The 18085-nt window shown below is 37.8% G+C and overlaps 1 protein-coding gene across 4 annotated transcripts in view; it reads left to right on the top strand.

Annotated features, from left to right (window-relative positions):
* Positions 1-18085, top strand: part of RAB27A (RAB27A, member RAS oncogene family) — a 74147-nt gene that overhangs the window by 42095 nt on the left and 13967 nt on the right. For 3 of the 4 annotated variants that reach the window (XM_004274648.3, XM_049706028.1, XM_033436959.2), the window contains exons 2-4: positions 4487-4661; positions 13092-13177; positions 15153-15256. In XM_004274648.3, coding sequence (XP_004274696.1) covers positions 4509-4661; positions 13092-13177; positions 15153-15256 — 343 coding nt within the window. In that variant the 5' untranslated portion in view covers positions 4487-4508. Of the gene's footprint in view, positions 1-146; positions 187-4486; positions 4662-13091; positions 13178-15152; positions 15257-18085 lie in introns of those variants that run through there. The other variant, XM_012534807.3, reaches the window with a different exon arrangement.

Below are 18085 nucleotides of genomic sequence, written 5' to 3' on the forward strand. Positions count from 1 at the left end.
CAGCTTCCTTACTCTTTAGAATTCTGGTCTCTGTTAACCCAGACCAGCCTGGTCATTGTGACCAACTTAGGGCAAACTGTAAATAGCATCCCAATTTGCTAAAGGTTCCCCCCAGCTGAAATCTCTGTTTTATTGTTGGATTACAGATCAGTGTTTTGCTGCCAGGTCCCTGAGATAAGGCAGGAGGTGAGTTCTCAACCAAGGAAGCCTGTGTCACTCATCATACCTTTCCCTGTTGTTTATCGTATTCTCCTCTGCCAGTATCCCTTCTCCCAGCCTGTTTTCTGTACTCTAACACGTACAAACTGTTCAAGTGTAGAAAGAGACTGTACTGTGATGGAGATAAATATTTGAGTACAGATTGTCTACAGCTGGGGTAATTATAAGGAAAATTTTAAGTTTGTTGATTTGGTATAAGTTTAAAAGCACCAAACCATTGCTTTTGGTGCTTCTGAGTATCATTTTACATTTTTGGTCTTGAACTGTTTGAACATCTTATCAGTCAACTTGGACTGTTTTGAGCCAGTTTTTACCTTCAACTACAAGCAGTTTGATAAAATTAGAGCAACTGTGACCCAGTTGGAGATAGATTTAATTGGTCAGCACTAGCTTGATTCAGTAAAATATGCTCTGAACCAATCAAACCTTAGGTGAGCCAGTCAGAACCTACTTGTCCAGGTCAGAGCTTATTTGAGCTAGCTAAAACCAGTGTGAAGCAGTTTGAGCTCTTAAAACCAGACCTAAATGATTTTGGTTAGATACATGTGTTTTTTTTTTTTTTAACATCTTTATTGGGGTATAACTGCTTTACAATGGTGTGTTAGTTTCTGCTTTATAACAAAGTGAATCAGTTATACATATACATATGTTCCCATATCTCTTCCCTCTTGCGTCTCCCTCCCTCCCACCCTCCGTATCCCACCCCTTCAGGCGGTCACAAAGCACCGAGCTGATATCCTGTGCTATGCGGCTGCTTCCCACTGGCTATCTACCTTATGTTTAGTAGTGTATATATGTCCATGCCTCTCTCTCGCTTTGTCACAGCTCACCCTTCCCCCTCCCCATATCCTCAAGTCCGTTCTCCAGTAGGTCTGTGTCTTTATTCCTGTCTTACCCCTAGGTTCTTCATAACATTTTTTTTTTCTTAAATTCCATATATATGTGTTAGCATACGGTATTTGTCTTTCTCTTTCTGACTTACTTCACTCTGTATGACAGACTCTAGGTCTATCCACCTCATTACACATAGCTCAATTTCGTTTCTTTTTATGGCTGAGTAATACATATGGTTTTAACTAAGTGGCTTTAGATCAATCAGAAATGGTTTTGTAGGTAGAATGTCTCTGAACTTAACTCTTTCACTCTGAACCAGAATGAACCTTTGAGATCCTTTTAAACAAGTATGAATTTTTTAGTATGGATCAGAGTGTTTTATACAATTTAAACCCGTTCTTAAGCTGGTCATAACTCTTTTGAAATTGACATATCTACTTAAAATTAATTGAAAATGGTTTGAACCAGCCAAAAAAGAAGGTGACGTTTGCTGACTCCGTAAACTACTCTGAGCCAGTCAGCAATCTTTTGTGCCAGAAATACATGTTTTGAGCTGCCCAGAGGCAATTTCAGAAATTGTTCTAGGTCTTCAGAGCCTGTCTGATGTGTCCAGAATGGGGAGAAGAGAGTGAGCCAACATTTGCTGCGTACCCAGCTTATGCCAAGCATTGTGCTGGGCACTCCACAAAGAGTATCTCATTCAATCCTTAGAACAATGGTGGGAAGTAGTGTACATTTTCTTTTTCATGGAATGGAAACCTGAAAATCCAAGACTGAAAAACATCTGAGTAGCCAGTATGTGGGAGATATGGAATCCAATCCAGCTCTGCTTGACTTCAGAAGTCACATGTTTCCTGTTAGGCTACCTTGTATGATATCCTACCTGGTCACTTTTAAATCGAACATCCATTTGTAAAAACTTGAGTAATGGCCACAAAGCTTGAGGTAGAATGGACATTGGACTTGAAGTTAGGAGACACATGTTCTAGACTGTGCAAATGAGTTAAACTCTCTGGGTTCTGTTTCATTCTTTAGCAAACTGAACCCAGAAAATGGAAGGTCTGAGCATTTATTTTCAGATCAGCAAGGCAGATAATTGTCTAAAGGTGCAGTCTGAAGAGTATAAAATATGATTAATTTCAATGGTGGTGTCTATACCTTCAGTTGTGGTATGTTGTTAACACTTCCTTTATGATGGTTTGGTTTGGGAACAAACTGTTATATATTGCTGTCATCACGAATAGAAGACAAAACCCATGAAGATCATTTGTAGACTTACCTGTGTAATTCTTCTCCCATGATAACTAAACATATTAAATTTTGGTGCAGCAGAGATAGGTTCATCAGTCTTTGAATTCCATTGAAGTAGGTTTAGAGAATTCTAGAAGAGTATGCCATTGGTGACAACATTTTCTCCTGTACCTGAAATGATACAGAAACTAGTTATAAAAATGACCAACTTTTTTCAAAATAAAAGTAAAGAGGAGGGCTTCCCTGGTGGCGCAGTGGTTGAGAGTCCGCCTGCCGATGCAGGGGACACGAGTTCGTGCCCCGGTCTGGGAAGATCCCACATGCCGCGGAGCGGCTGGGCCCGTGAGCCATGGCCGCTGAGCCTGCGCGTCTGGAGCCTGTGCTCCGCAACAGGAGAGGCCACAACAGTGAGAGGTCCGTGTACCGCAAAAAAAAAAAAAAAGTAAAGAGGAAATAAGGTAGCCACAGCGACTTCTTGCGTCATTCTCCTTGCAGAATTTGGAGTTGCTTTCTGCTTCCTCATTTATTTGGACGGGAGCCCCCCCCCCCCAAATGATTCAATGTTATCTGGACCTACTTTTCAATTCTTAGCTCTTATTTATGAATAACTTGGAGCCGAGTGAGATGCTGTGATAAAACATACTAGAATCTTTATTTGTATCCAAGTGGTCATCTTCTGGAGAGGCATTCTGTTACACACCATTAATGCTGGCAACCTGTACCTGTGCGTACAGAAGCTATAACATAGGAAAGCCATCATCTGTACAGTGTCACGCCTTATAGTGTGCAAATAGAATGCCAAATGTTTGTAGAGGCTTTGCCCTTGTCAACTGACCAGCCATATCTGAATGTGAGGCCACAGTTCTGCACTAAGGGACTCTGTGGAAGTCACTGAAGCAGCTCTTGGGGATCAGAATTCAGGATTTTTGAACATAAGGTGGGTCACCAAATTGAGGATAGGGTGGGGGAGGCAACCTTGAAAATCAATAAATGTCCTTGCCTGAGCTTTTATGAATTTTATGGATCTATAGAAATAATCCTATAGGAAGCGTTGAGAATTGTGGTAAAGTTTCTGGGCAGGAGATGGCTGGGTGAAAAGGGGACAATGAGAGGAAAATCAGCAGCATCTAATGTAGGGCATATGATGTGTATGTGAATGGGTGAATATGTATGTTGAATGGGCAGGTAGAGTTGTCAGTGGTAACGGAATAGCTGATTGTTTTTCTGATTTTCAGGAGGGTTTATCGGTATTAGAAATGGGAGGATAAAAAGAAGTAAGTCTTCCCTGGAGACAGACTATATTTCTAGTCAGACTGATATTTTGAATAGTTTGAATCTATTTAGAGGATAAAAACAATCTTGAAAAGTGCTGATTGCAAAGGATAGAAAGTAACCTTGGTTAGGTCTTGCTGTAAAACCAAGAATATTTCTTCTCAAAGGTAGACTTCTGGCAAATATTGAAGAGCTGAATTGGAAGCATTTCCTGTAGAATACCAAGGCAAATGTAGATAAATGAGCCCTTCATGGTGGAACTCAGTTCTCAAGTGAGCAGTGATATTCTAGAAAGATCTGATTTAATATGTAGTAACAATAATTTGTAAGGAAGCTGCAAACCAAGTTTTACTTGTGAACTTAACATTATCTTTGAAGGAATGATAATCACATGTGAAAATGAAGAGGATAAATGAAATTGCCTCAACGTCCAAGTAAAAAAAGAAAAGCCAAGGATGCAGCACTAGGAGACTTTGAAAAAGGAGGGGCAGTTGGAACCACTTGCAGTCTAAGAATTTTTGTTATTCCTGTACTATTCTCCTTCCTCCTTTCTTTCTTTGTTTTGTCAACCCTTGTTCTACACGGTCTGCGTATAAGCCTTAGTGACCATTATCTTCTTGATTTTCATTCTCACTTGGAATTTTTGTCTTAACAGTACTATAATATGCACGATAAATTTAACCTAAACTATTAGTTATTTACAAATTCAGTAGCAGCTCATCTAGCAAATGATTAAGTCCTTGGGATAGTGAATCATGTCTAATCCTCTCTTCACAGAACCCTTAGGCAGATAGGTGTTACGTAGAAGTACTTGATGAACTGGATATTAAAGGAAGTCATTTAATTCATGGAAGATTCTAATATTTTCTAATCGGTTTTTGGTAAATATACATTTGTTTGTATTTTTCAGGTGAACCACTGAGTTCTTCATTATGTCTGATGGAGACTATGATTACCTCATCAAGTTTTTAGCTCTGGGAGACTCTGGAGTAGGGAAGACCAGTGTACTTTACCAGTACACAGATGGTAAATTTAACTCCAAATTTATCACGACAGTCGGCATTGATTTCAGGGAAAAGAGAGTGGTAAGTTCTGTATCCTTCTATATAAAATCATAATCTGAGTCAACATTTGCCTGTCTGTTTTGTTTACTTTGTAGGAATTAGGAGGACAAAGGTTGGAATCTAAAATTAAAGGGTACATATGAGAGTGTATTATGTTCAGTCTGGGCAATGTGATTAAAGGCTGTAACTGAGGACACTTCATATAAAACCAAGCAGATAAAATAAAAGTGAAGATTTAAAAAAATTTCCTTGATACTCTTTTGGCTGGTATGTTCCTTCTGATTTCCACAAAGTTATTTGTGGAATTTGCTTCGTACCTTTGTTATGAAGCTTGCAATCTTCCCTGCTCCTCATACCCCTGTTTTGTGGGCTATTTCTTCCATTTTTGATATCATTTTTTTTTTTTTTTTTGCGGTACGCGGGCCTCTCACTGTTGTGGCCTCTCTCATTGCGGAGCACAGGCTCCGGACGCGCAGGCTCAGCGGCCATGGCTCACGGGCCCAGCCGCTCCGCAGCATGTGGGATCTTCCCGGACCGGGGCACAAACCCATGTCCCCTGCCTCAGCAGGCGGACTCTCAACCACTGCGCCACCAGGGAAGCCCTGATATCATTTTTAATGGATTTCCTCTTAATTAAGGCCTCAGCTATCGCATGTGGAACACTAAGTGGCAGAACTCATTGATCCCACCAGGAGTGTGAGGTTCGAGTAGGGATGGGAATGGCGGTAGGGCATATGAATCTGGGAGGTAACCAAGGGAACAGCAAGGTTCTGCAGAATAAGGGAAGAGGATATTTTAAAATATTTTTATTTATATTTCAGAGGACAGCAAGACAAGTTATTGTGGGGTAGGGAGGAAGGCAGGAGGTTAGTATGTACAGGAACTACATTTCTTACTGAAAAAGCAGCTGTTCCCATGAAGCAGGTCAACAAGTAGTCAGGAGATTAATGACAAAAACCCTGCAGTGGAGAGTATTCTACCTGGGAAAAATGAATGGTCTCTGGCTTCTAGGACAGAAATATTCATTCCCTCTGATCCACCCTAAGCCTTCCACTACCAGAGAGTCTGTTTCTTTTTCTTTCTTTTTTTTAAATTATTTTAAAATTGAGGTATAGTTGCTGTACAATATTGTATAAGTTTCAGGTGTACAATATAGTGATTCACAATTTTTAAAGGTTATATTCCATTTATAGTTATTATAAAATATTGGCTATATTCCCTGTGTTGTACAATATATCCTTATAGCTTATTTATTTTATATATAGTAGTTTGTACCTCTCAATTCCCTACCCCATCTTGCCCCTCCCCTATATGCTTGTGATTATATTTATTAACTAATCCCCATTTTATAACTTTGTTTTTAAAAAATAACTTTATTGAGATATAATTTATATAAAATTCACCCATTTAACATGTACAATTCAGTGGTATTTTAGTATATTCACAGTTGTGCAACTGTCACCACTACCAAATTTTAGAACATTTCATCACCCCAAAAGAAACCTCATATCCTTTAGCATTTTTCCATTTTCCCTCCCCCAGCCACTAATCTACTCTCTGGATTTGCTCGTTTGGATTTATCATGTAAATGGAATCATACAATATGTGGCCTTTTGCGTCTGGCTTCTTTTACTTAGTGTAATGTTTTCTGCATAATGTTGTATCATGTATCAGAACTTCATTCCTTTTTATGATCAAATAGTATTCCATTGTATTGGTATACCACATTTTGTTTATCCATTCATCCATTGGTGGACATTTCAGTTGTTTCACTTTTTAGCTGTTATGAACCATACTTCTATTAATATTCATATACATTTTTTGGGTGAACTTATGTTTTCAATATACTTATATAGGCTTGGAGCGGATTTGACTGGCTATATGATAACTCTCTGTTTAACTTTGAGGGACTTCCACATTTTTCGGAAGATGCTGCCCCATTTTACGTCCTCACCAACCATGTATGAGGGTTCCAATTTCTCTATATCTTCACCAGCTCTTCTTGTTGTCTATTTGATTGTAGCCATTCTAGTGGGTGTGAAGTGGTACCTCATTGCAAGTTTGACTTTAATTTCCCTGATGATGAATGTTGTGGAACAATCACCTTTTCATATGCTTATCGGCCATTTGTTTATCATCTTTGGAGAAATGTCTGTTCAGATCCTTTGCCTATTTTGAAATTGGTTGTTTTTTTGTTGTTAAGTTTTAAGAGGTTTTTTTTTTGTGTGTATTCTGGATAAATGTTCTTATCAGATATATGATATGCAAATAGTTTTAGCTTTTACATTTAGATCTGTGATCCATTTTGAGTTAATTTTGGGGTATAGGGTGAATAGGGGTCCAACTTCATTCTTCTGCATGTGTATGTCTAATTGTCCCAGCACCATTTGTTGAAAAGACTATTCTTTCCCCTGTTGAATGTTCTTGACACTCTTGTTGAAAATCAGTTGACCATAAATGTAAGGGTTTATTTTTGGACTCTCAATTCTATTCCATTTATCTATATGTCTATCCTTATGCCACTATCTTGATTACTGTAGCTTTGTTGTAAGTTTTGAAATTGGGAAGCACGAGTCCTCCCACTTTGTCTTTTTTCACGATTGTTTTGGGTTCCTTGCAATTTCATATGAATCTTAGGGACAGCTTGTTAATTTCTACAAAGAAGCCGGCTGAGATTCTGATAGGGTTTGCATTGACTCTGTAGAATAATTTGGTGAGTATTGGTATCTTAAGACTATTAAGTCTTCCGATTTGTGAACGTGGAATGTTTTCCTATTTAGATCTTCTTTAATTTCTTTCAACAATATTTTATAGCTTTCAGAATATGTTTTATACTTTTTAATTAAATTTATTCTTAAGTATCTTAATCTTTTTATGCTATTATAAATTAAATTGTTTTCTTAATTTTATTTTTGAATTGTTTCTTGCCAGTGTATAAAAATACAATTTATTTTGTAAGTTGAGCTTGTATATTGGAACCTTACTGAACTTGTTTATTAGTTTTAATATAACCTGTACATGTGTGTGTAGGGGGTGTATGTATCTGTGTGTGTATTTATTCCTTAGGATTTCCTATATACAAGATAGGAAATAGATGTTCAGAATTCCCATCTTCTGTTATACTTCTTCCTTTCCAACTTGGGTATGTTTTGTTTCTTTTTCTTGCCTAATCGCCCTGATGAGAACCTCCAGTAAAAAGTTGAATAGAAGTGTTCAGAGAGAATATCTTTGTCTTGTCTTTTAGGGAGAAAGCATTCAGTCACCATTAAGTGTAATATAAGCTGTGCATTTTTCATAGATGCTGTTCTTCAGGTCAAGGATGTTTCCTTCTATTCCTAATTTGTTGAGCATTTTTATCATGAAAGGTGTTGGACTTTTTCAAATGCTTTTTCTGCATCTTTTGAAATAGTCGTGTGGTTTTAGTCCTTTATTCCATAACAGTTCTATTCCATTACAAATCAATATTGGTTGATTTTTGTATGTTAAACCAATCTTCTTGTTCTCGTGATAACTTCTACTCAGTCATGGTATATAATCCTTTATATATTTTTCTGGATTCTTTTTGCTAGTATTTTGGTGTCTGTATTCAGAGAGGATATTGGTCTGTAGTTTTTCTCCCCCTCGTATCTTTGATTTTGGTGTCAGGATAATATAGGCCTCATAAAATGAGGTGGGAAGTATTTCCTTCTTTTCTATATTTTAGAAGAGTTTGAGAAGGATTGGTGTTAATTTTTCTGTAAACATTTGATCAGATTCATCAGTGAAGGCATTTGGGCCTGGCCTTTTCTTTGTGGGAAGTTATTTTTATTATGAATTCAGTCTTCTTATTGGTTATATATTTCTTTAGATTTTCTATTTTTTCTTGAGTTAGTTTCAATTGTTTGGGTGTAGGAATTTCTCCATTTCTTCTAAGCTATCTAATATTTTGGCATACAATTGTTCATACTATTCCTTTATAATCTTTTTACATATGTAAGGTTGGTAGTGTTGTCCTTTCTTTCATTTCTGATTTTAAGAATTTGAGTCTTCTATTTTTATCCTTGATTAGTCTAACTAAAGGTTTATCAATTTTCTTGATTTTTTTTCAAAGAAAAGTTCATTTATTTCTACTCTAATCTTTATTATTTCTTTCCTTCTGCTTGCTTTGGAATTAGTTTACTCTTATTTTTCTAGTTTTTTGAGGTTGAAGTTTAAGTTATTGATTTGAGATCTTTGTTGTTTTTTAATATAGGTGTTTACTGCTAAAAATTTCCCTCTGAGCACTGCTTTAAGTTCACTTGATATTTTTTGTATGTTGTGCTTTTCATTCATCTAAAAGTATTTTCTAGTTTCCCTTGTGTTTCTTCTTTGACCCATTGGTTATTTAAGACTGTACTGTTTAATTTCCACATATTCATGAATTTTCCAAATTTCTTTCTGTTAATGATTTCTAATTTTACCACATTGTGGTTAGAGAACATACTTTGTATGACTTCAGTTTTTTAAATTTATTGAGGCTTGTTTGATGACCTAACATATGGTCTGTCCTTGAGAATGTTTCATGCGAACCTGAGAAGAATGTGTATTTTGCAGTTGTTGGGTGAAATCTTCTGTAGATGTCTATTGTGTCTAATTGGCTTACAGTGTTCTGCAGGTCTTCTGTTTCGTTGTTCATCTGCCTGCTTGTTTTATCCTTTTTTTTTTTTTTTTTTTTTTTTGCGGTACGCGAGCCTCTCACTGCTGTGGCCTCTCCCGTTGCGGAGCACAGGCTCCGGACGCGCAGGCTCAGCGGCCATGGCTCATGGGCCCAGCCGCTCCACAGCATGTGGGATCTTCCCGGATCGGGGCACGAACCTGTGTCCCCTGCATCGGCAGGCGGACTCTCAACCACTGTGCCACCAGGGAAGCCCCTGTTTTATCCATTATTGAAAGTAGTATTGAAGTCTCTAAATATTATTGTCAAATTGTTCATTTCTCTTTTTATCCCTATGTATCCTTAATAAATCAGCCCTTTTATCATTATAAAATATCCTTCTTTGTCTCTAATAACTCTTTTTGTCTTCAAGTCTATTTTTTCTCATATTAGTATAGCCACTCCAGCTCTCTCTTTGTTATTGTTTGCATGGTATATATTTTTTTCATCCTTTTCCCTACACCTTTTTGAATTTAAAGTGTGTCTTTTGTAGATAGCATATAGTTGGATCATGTTTTTAAATCCATTCTACCAACCCCTGCCTTTCACTTGGAGTCTTTAATACATTTATATTCAATATAATTACTGATAAAGTAGGATTTATATCTGCCATTTTGCTACTTGTTTTCTGTGTATCTTATCTTTTTTCTGTTGTTTCGTTATTTCTTTGCAACTGTGTTACATAGATATTTTCTAGTATACTATTTAAATTCCCTTCTCATTTTTTACTATATATTTTTTGAATTATCTTCTTAATAGTTCCCCTAGGGATTACAGTTGTCATCTTAATTTTTAACAATCTAGTTTGGATTAATACCAATTTAATTTCAATGCCATACTCTGCTCTTATGTGGCTCCATTTCCTACCCCTTACTTTGCACTGTTATTGTCATACAAATTGCATCTTTATACACTGTGTGCCCATCAGCACAGGTTTATGATTATTAATTTATGCAATTGTATTTTAATCAGATGGAAGGAAAGAGTTGCAAAAAAACATTTATACTGTCTTTTATATTGACCCACGTAGTTATCTTTACTGGTGCTCTTTATTTCTTTGTATGGATTCGAATTACTGGCTAGGGTCCTTTCATCTCAGCCTGAAGCTCTGTCTTTATTATTTCTTGCAGGGCAGTTCTGCTAGCAATGAATTTTCTGTTTTTGTTTATCTGAGGTTGTCTTAATTTCTCTTTTAATTTTAAAGAATAGCTTTGCTGGATATAGGATTCTTGGTTGACAGTCTTTTTTCTTTCAACACTTTTTGTCATCCTACTGCCTTTTGGCCTTCATTTTTTTTGATGATAAATCAGCTCTTAGTCTTATTGGGATCCCTTGCATGTGCTGAATCACTTTTCTCTTGCTGCTTTTAAAATTCTGTCTTTTGATTTTGACAGTTTGGTGGTGATATGTCTAGTCAGTATCAGCAAGCTTATCCTTCTTGGAGTTTACTGAGTTTCTTGAATGTGGAGATGAATGTTTTTCATCAGATTTGGAAAATTTTTGGCTATTATTTCCTCAAATAATTTTTCTGCCTCTTTCTATCTCTCCTTTTTTTAAATTTTTTTACGGGATTGCTAGTATGCATATATTGGTATGTTTCATGGTGTTCCATAGGTCTCCAAGACTCTCTTCACTTTTTTAAAAAAAAATTAGTTAATTTATTTTTGGCCGTGTTGGGTCTTTGTTGCTGTGCGTAGGCTTTCTTTAGTTGCGGCAAGCAGGGGCTACTCTTCGTTGCCGTGCGCAGGCTTCTCATTGCGGTGGCTTCTCTTGCTGCCGAGCACGGGCTCTAGACGCATGGGCTTCAGTAGCTGTGGCACACGGGCTCAGCAGTGTGGCTCGTGGGCTTCAGAGTACAGGCTCAGCAGTTGTGGCACGCAGGCCCAGCTGCTCCACAGCATGTGAGATTCTCCTGGATCAGGGCTCGAACCCACATCCCCTGCACTGGCAGGTGGATTCCCAACCACTGTGCCACCAGGGAGTTCCCTCTCTTCACTTTTATTCATTCCTTTTTTTTTTCTTTCGTGAGTAGACTAGGTGATCTCAATTGGGCTATCTTTAGATTCAGTGATTATTTCTTCTGCCAGTTCAAATCTCCTCTTGAGCCCCTCTAGTGAATATTGCACTTCAGTTATAATTTTTAACTCCAGAATGTCTGTTTACTACTTTTTATAATATCTATCTCTTTATTGACATTCTCTATTCAGTGAGGCATTATTCTCATACCTTCCTTTGATTCCTTAGACATGATTTCCTTTAGTTCTTTGAACATATTTATAATAGCTGATTTAAAGTCTTGTAAGTTCAACATCTGGGCTTCCTTAGGAATGGTTTCTTTTGGTTGCTTTATCTGTGTGTGTGTTCCTATTTCTTTGTGTGTCTTATAAATTTTGTTGAGAGCTGAACATTTACATTGATAGAATGTAGCAACTCTGGAAATCAGATTCCTCCCCATTCCCAAGGGTTTCTTGTTTTTCCCGTTTATTTTTGTCGTCACTGTTTGTTTAGTGATGTTCTTGGGCTAGTTCTGTGAAGTCTGTATTTCTTGTTACGTGCAGCTACTGAAGTCTCTGCTTAGTTAACTTAGTGGTCAGCTAATGAGTGGACAGAAAGTTTCTTAAATTCTTGAGCCAGTATATCTCTCAGCTTTCTCTGAGGGACTCTGTGTGTGTGTGCTGGGATGTTTGCTTAATGCTCCTGCAGGCAGTTTACAACTCTGCCTTAGCCTTCACTTCTGCTTGAGAAGAGTCTCAAGGTCAGCCAAAGGTGAGAGATTAGGGCATTTTTAGGTCTTTGCTGGACATATGTACAACCATGCACATGAGCCTGGCCTAGTAGGTTCCAAGGAATATTGTGAAACTTTTCAAATCTCTCTGTGGACATCTCATATCTTTTCTTTAAGATTTGGGGTTAGATTAGGTCCAACTGGTCTTGCTGCCTTTGGTAGCTGTGATGTTAAATAATTGCTGCTGATTGCTTTCAATAAATGGTCTAAGGATAGGGTTTTCTCATAGAGCAAGTTAAGTCAGATAAAATAAAGACAAGACTTGGGAATGGAGCTTTACAGGCAGATTTCAGACACTGCTCTGGGGATGAGACTTTTGGGGAACTCCAAACCTGTTCTGCCTCTCCTTCCTACAGTGGTTGCTGCACTGATGGTTTTCACAGCTACTGTAGTTGTGCATCTGTTGGTTTTCAAGGCTACAGTGGAGCTGGGGAGGGGGAATGGGAATAGGACAAGTTAAAAAGGCACAAAATTTACAATTTTTACTGATATTCAGCTGTTTTTCTTGAATAGGTGCTCCTTGGAATGTTGCAAGCTTTTGTTAATTTTAAGGGTTTGGAAAAAGTTGATTTTGACTATTTTTGCCAGTGTTTTTATTGCTTTGATGGAGGAAGAGATTTTCAGAGGCCCTTCCTATAAAATTGTTTTGAGAGTACTTTTTAAACATAGGATGGGGAGAAGGTAATATTTCCTGAAACTAGTGACCTGAGGGGACTTTGAGGAAAGGTGAGCTGATTATTATTTTTTAATACAAATTATGTATTACTTGTATATTTTGTAATATATTTATAAAGATATATAATGTACATACATCATTTAATACAAATTATTGTGTTACCCAAAGACGATTATTTGGAATAAAATACAAATAAGATTGTATTCCAGATGGGATTTCCTTTAGAAGTTTAGATGCTTAGGGGAGTTGTACTGAATAGGAAAGTGAGAAGAAGTTCTCTCAGAAGTTCTCTTTTTCTCTTTCATTTTTCCATTTTAGGTGTACAGAGCCAATGGACCAGATGGAGCCATTGGCAGAGGCCAGAGAATCCACCTGCAGTTATGGGACACAGCAGGGCAGGAGAGGTATGAGATCTTCACTTACGTGCTCCTTACTGGAGGAAAGGGGAAAAACAGCTGTGCTCTTCACACAGTGACCTGAGCAGGAAAAGGCCAGCTGATTAGTTGATTTGCACCTGGATAAGACATGCTGCCAAATTAGCAGGAAATGTATCAGTCTGAGCTGATAATGGTGGCTTTATTTCATACAAGGTCAAAGGAAAAATGGATCCTTTTCAAAATGGACCCTTTTACTTATGGACTTTTTTCTTTTTCTCCCACCCTTTTTTTAGATCTGTATACTTTTCTCCATTTGCTTTTGCTGTTTACTCAACCACAAAGAAAGCTGTAGAATTGTATGCGTTATTCTTACCTGATTGTTGAAACCTAGTAGAAAATCTCATTGGAATTAATTTATATGGTCAGAGGTTGCATGACAAAAATGTCACATGAAATCTTCATATGAAGTTTTTAAAAATTGTAGTATAGTTGATTTACGGTGTTGTGTTAATTTCTGCTGTATGGTAAAGTGATTCAGTTATACAAATATATACATTCTCTTTTATGTTCTTTTCCATTATGGTTTATCACAGGATATTGAATATAGTTCTCTGTGCTATATAATAGAACCTTGTTGTTTATAATAGTTTGCATCTGCTAATCCCAAACTCCCAATTCATCCCTTCCCCACCCCTCTCCCCGCTTGGCAACCACAAGTCTGTTTGAAGTTGCTTTTAGTTAGCTATAGCCATGTTATCTCTCACAATTTCCTTGAAGGATTTTGTTTGTTTAACTTTTTATCATGGGAAACTCCGAGTATATGCAGAAGTAGAGAGGAGAGTACAGTGAACTCAGGTACTAAGTCCCTGGTTTCAACAGCCATCAAGTTGTGGCCCATCGTATTTCACGTATATTCCTCACCTTTTCCCACCACCCCCACCGCCCAATTATTTTGAAGCAAATCCCAAATAGCAAATTATTTCATTCGTAACTATTTTGGTACGTATCTCTGAAAGATAAGTACTCTTTTTGTAAGAACATGGATTAGAAATAATTGAGAAAACTTAAAAGAGCAGATTAGATGACAGATTCGTACCAGTATTTTCTTCCCTGGAGCCTTTGCCTGTCAGTTGCAGGCTTTGCATAAAAGCAGAATAAGAGAAAACCTGCTACTAGAGCGGGAGAGAGAGGGGAGAGAGCAGGATAAATCCTTGGTGGCGAGAGTACCAAGAAAGGGGAGACTGAGGCGATACTATCCCCACCTTAAAGCCAAAGAAATGGTTCTCAGAGATAAGAGATTTCTTTAGAGACTGAACACTAAAAGGTCATGGAACACATTGTGATGTTCAATCAAGTCAAGCTTTCACAGGACAAAGAAGACAAACACAGCAAGCACCGTTGCTTTTGGCCTGTTTAACTCTTAACTGTACAATAAATTCTGGGCTGAGACCAAGGAATCACGAGCTAGTTCTTGTCATCCCTGTCCAGCAGGCTGGGTTTTTAAATCACACGGCCTATTAACACATAAACTTTTATCAGTCAGATAAATAACTGTAATGTACATGTTTGGAATAGCATCATCTAACTTATTTAAAATTTTTTAAAAGTTTACACAGATGGTCTTTATTTTAAAAGAAAATTGCACGTTTAACTTTGGATAATTGTTGGCATTTTCGAAAGTCTAGATTTGTTTTCACATATTCTTTCTTGCTCTAGATAACTACTTACTATATTTTGTATGCTATCCAATATCATTGATTATGTACATAATTTTACACTGTTGAAATTATCTATTAATGTAATACAGTAAATCTTGCACAAATAAGATGTATGCATGTATAATGTGCATATATAATGTGAAGTTACTAGAAACAGCGGCATGTTATTAAACATCTAACTTGTTTTTGATGAACTGTTGTAAGAGGCTGAGGGCACTGCTGGTGGCTTTATCTCTCAAGAGTGGGGCCATGGTTTAGGTGACCAATCTGCTTTATGTTCCCAGGTTCCGCAGCTTGACAACCGCATTCTTCAGAGATGCTATGGGGTTTCTTCTGCTTTTTGATCTGACAAATGAGCAAAGTTTCCTCAGTGTCAGAAACTGGATAAGTAAGTGTTAATAGTCTCCCTGCCTCTTGCTTCCCACTCCCTGCAATACAATCCCTTTTATATTCTTCTTCTTTTGTAAGTTGTTCTGTAAGAGCTCCCAGTGCTGTTTAAGATGCTGTTTAAAGGAGCAAGGCTCTTAGTTTAGGGGTGAAGATAACTGAAATACTCTGCTTTCCCTAGTCATGCTCACTTTCATTTGTTGAGTGCATCCTGCACTCTAGATACAAGGAGTGCTTTCTATGTAATCTCTTCATCAGTCTTTTCCACAAAGGGGACTCTCATCTGCATTTTATAGATGAGGAAATAGAAGCCTAGAGAAGTGCTATCAGGTATTTTACCATCCCAGGGTTTAAAACGTATATTACATTGACCCTTTTGAAAGCTTAATGGACCCTACCCCTGGCTCCATGCCTCTTCTGTATTTTGAGGCCCTTTCTACTTTTAGGGCCAGAGCATTTACCAGGAGGATCCCGTCATAGAAACCTCTAGAACTGCATTGGCCAGAGTGGTCCCCAGCAAAATATATATGAACCTGCATTTTGGCTCTTTGGAGACAGCCTAATCTCTTACATGATTGGTTATAGTAGCCATTTAAAATACTGCTACTTGACCAAATGTATCATTTTCTTGCCTTGCAAATGTACATTTTCCTCTGTTGGTTGTATTAGTGTTACCTTAGAGAATCTCTTGAGAGGGCTGTGATGTTAAATTCTTAACATCCAAATCTTTAAAGTGAAAACACTTATTTCGAAACACCCACTACTTAAGAATTTGGAGTTTTTGTATTATGAAAGGGTAATGGGCTGTGGTTTTTATAGTAGAAAACCTTATTTTAAAAAATGAGGGACCTCCCTGGTGGTGCAGTGGTTAAGAATCCGCCTGCCAATGCAGGTGACACAGGTTCACGCCCTGGTCCAGGAAGATCCCACATGCCGCGGAGCACCTAAGCCCTTGCACCGCAACTACTGAGCCCACATGCCACACTACTGAAGCCCGTGAGCCTAGAGCCCATGTTCCACAACAAAAGAAGCCACCGCAATGAGAAGCCTGTGCACCACAACGAAGAGTAACCCCCGCTCGCCGCAACTAGAGAAAGCCCGCGCGCAGCAACGAAGACCAAGCACAGCCAAAAATAAATAATTTTTAAAAATAAAAAAAAGAGTTTTTAAATAAGTAATTTATTAGTGCCTTGTGGTTTTCAAAGCATTTTCACATAGTTTGTGTCTGATCCCCACGTGCCGCCTGTGAGCAGATGCAGGGAGGTGGTGTGTCCTAATTTTAGGATGAAGATGCTGAGCCTCACAGAGTAACAGACTTGTCCAATGACATGGAGCTTATGGCTTTTGATTCAGTGGCCTTTTTTCCCCCTTGATTCAGTGGCCCTTTATGTTCTTTCTCAACTAAGTTGATCACTAAGAGTTGAAGAGCTATTTAATACTTTAAATATAGGTTCCCCAATTTAGTCATGTTTACTGGGCTTCACTTCGTTAAATGCCTGCCTGAGTCACACACCCTTACAATTGAAGGGTGGTGGCTATTTCTAATCTCTTATCCTCATTCCTTGCTCATCATTCTCGCCTCTGCATCATCGGAACAAATTCTGGGGCTTTCTTAAGTCAAGCACTTTAAAAGGATTGTTGTTAGAGATGGGCTCATAGAATCTTAGCATCGAAAGAGCATCAACCCACCTATTTTTCACTGGCAGAAACTGAAACCCTGGACAAGATAAATCTTGTCCATTTGGGCTTTATGGCTAGTTAGATGAAGAACAAAATCATGTGAAATTATGTGTATGTATGTATTATTTTATATTTTCCTTATAGTGTAAAAGAATTCTTTTTGCCCAGTTAGGTAAAGAAAACATGCATATTGGAGATTTCGCATCTTCAATGGAAAGTATTCTCCTCCCTCCAGCCCCGTTTTTAAAAAAATGGTATAAGGTTCAGTGTCAGAGGTGGTAATAGCAAATCTTAATTAGGAATAAAAATTTGTTAATTATCTATACATTTTATTTTTCCTCTTCCTGTTAGTATTTTGACTATTACAGGGATCATTCATTTCTTCTTTTTTTTGGTCAAATTAAAAAAAAAAAATATATATATATATATACACACTAATGGTGATAGAAGAACAGAGGCAGTGTTGCATTGAGCAGGTAGCTGAGTCCTGGGCACTGAAGGCCCAGGGGGAGAAAGCAAGTCTGCCCCCTCCCTTTGCTTCTCTAGAGCTGCATTGCAGTCCCTTCTCCCTTGACCCAAGATCTGTCCATGCCATCTTGGGCAAGGGGTAAGAGTCCCAAGGTGATCCCTGCTGAGTTTAGGAGACTGAATAGAGAGCTGTGTCCTCTGGGCCTGAATTTGAAATCTGAGAGCAATCAGATAGTTTTTATCACTCACCTGTCTTTCTGGAGCTTGTAGGAGGAGCCAGTCATGCCCACAGGCAGCGTGTTTTGTGGGGAAACTCTAAAGCAGCCTATATTTCTAAACTTTTCTTCTGTAGCCTCACATAAATGGGACAAGAGCCCAGCAGGTATATTTTTAACGTATTTTTGCCTTTATATTTTTATTCCTGTTATTCCCTCTGTCTGAAAAGCCCTCCTCACACCCACTCCCATTTCCTTAAAAAGTTGAGTTTTACTTTTTCTTTAAAATATAGCAAAATATGGCCTCCATGAAATTTTCTGTGATAACTTTGTTGGATTTAATTTTTTCTCTCCTCTTAACTCCTGTTACCTTTTGTACTACTTACAGGGTCCGTATCACATACCACCTCTAGTTGTAGTTATTTATGTATGTGCTTTTTTCCTTGGTGAGATTTTTTTAAAAGAAT

Source organism: Orcinus orca, chromosome 2 (assembly GCF_937001465.1).
Source record: "Orcinus orca chromosome 2, mOrcOrc1.1, whole genome shotgun sequence".
Taxonomy (NCBI): Eukaryota; Metazoa; Chordata; class Mammalia; order Artiodactyla; family Delphinidae; genus Orcinus; species Orcinus orca.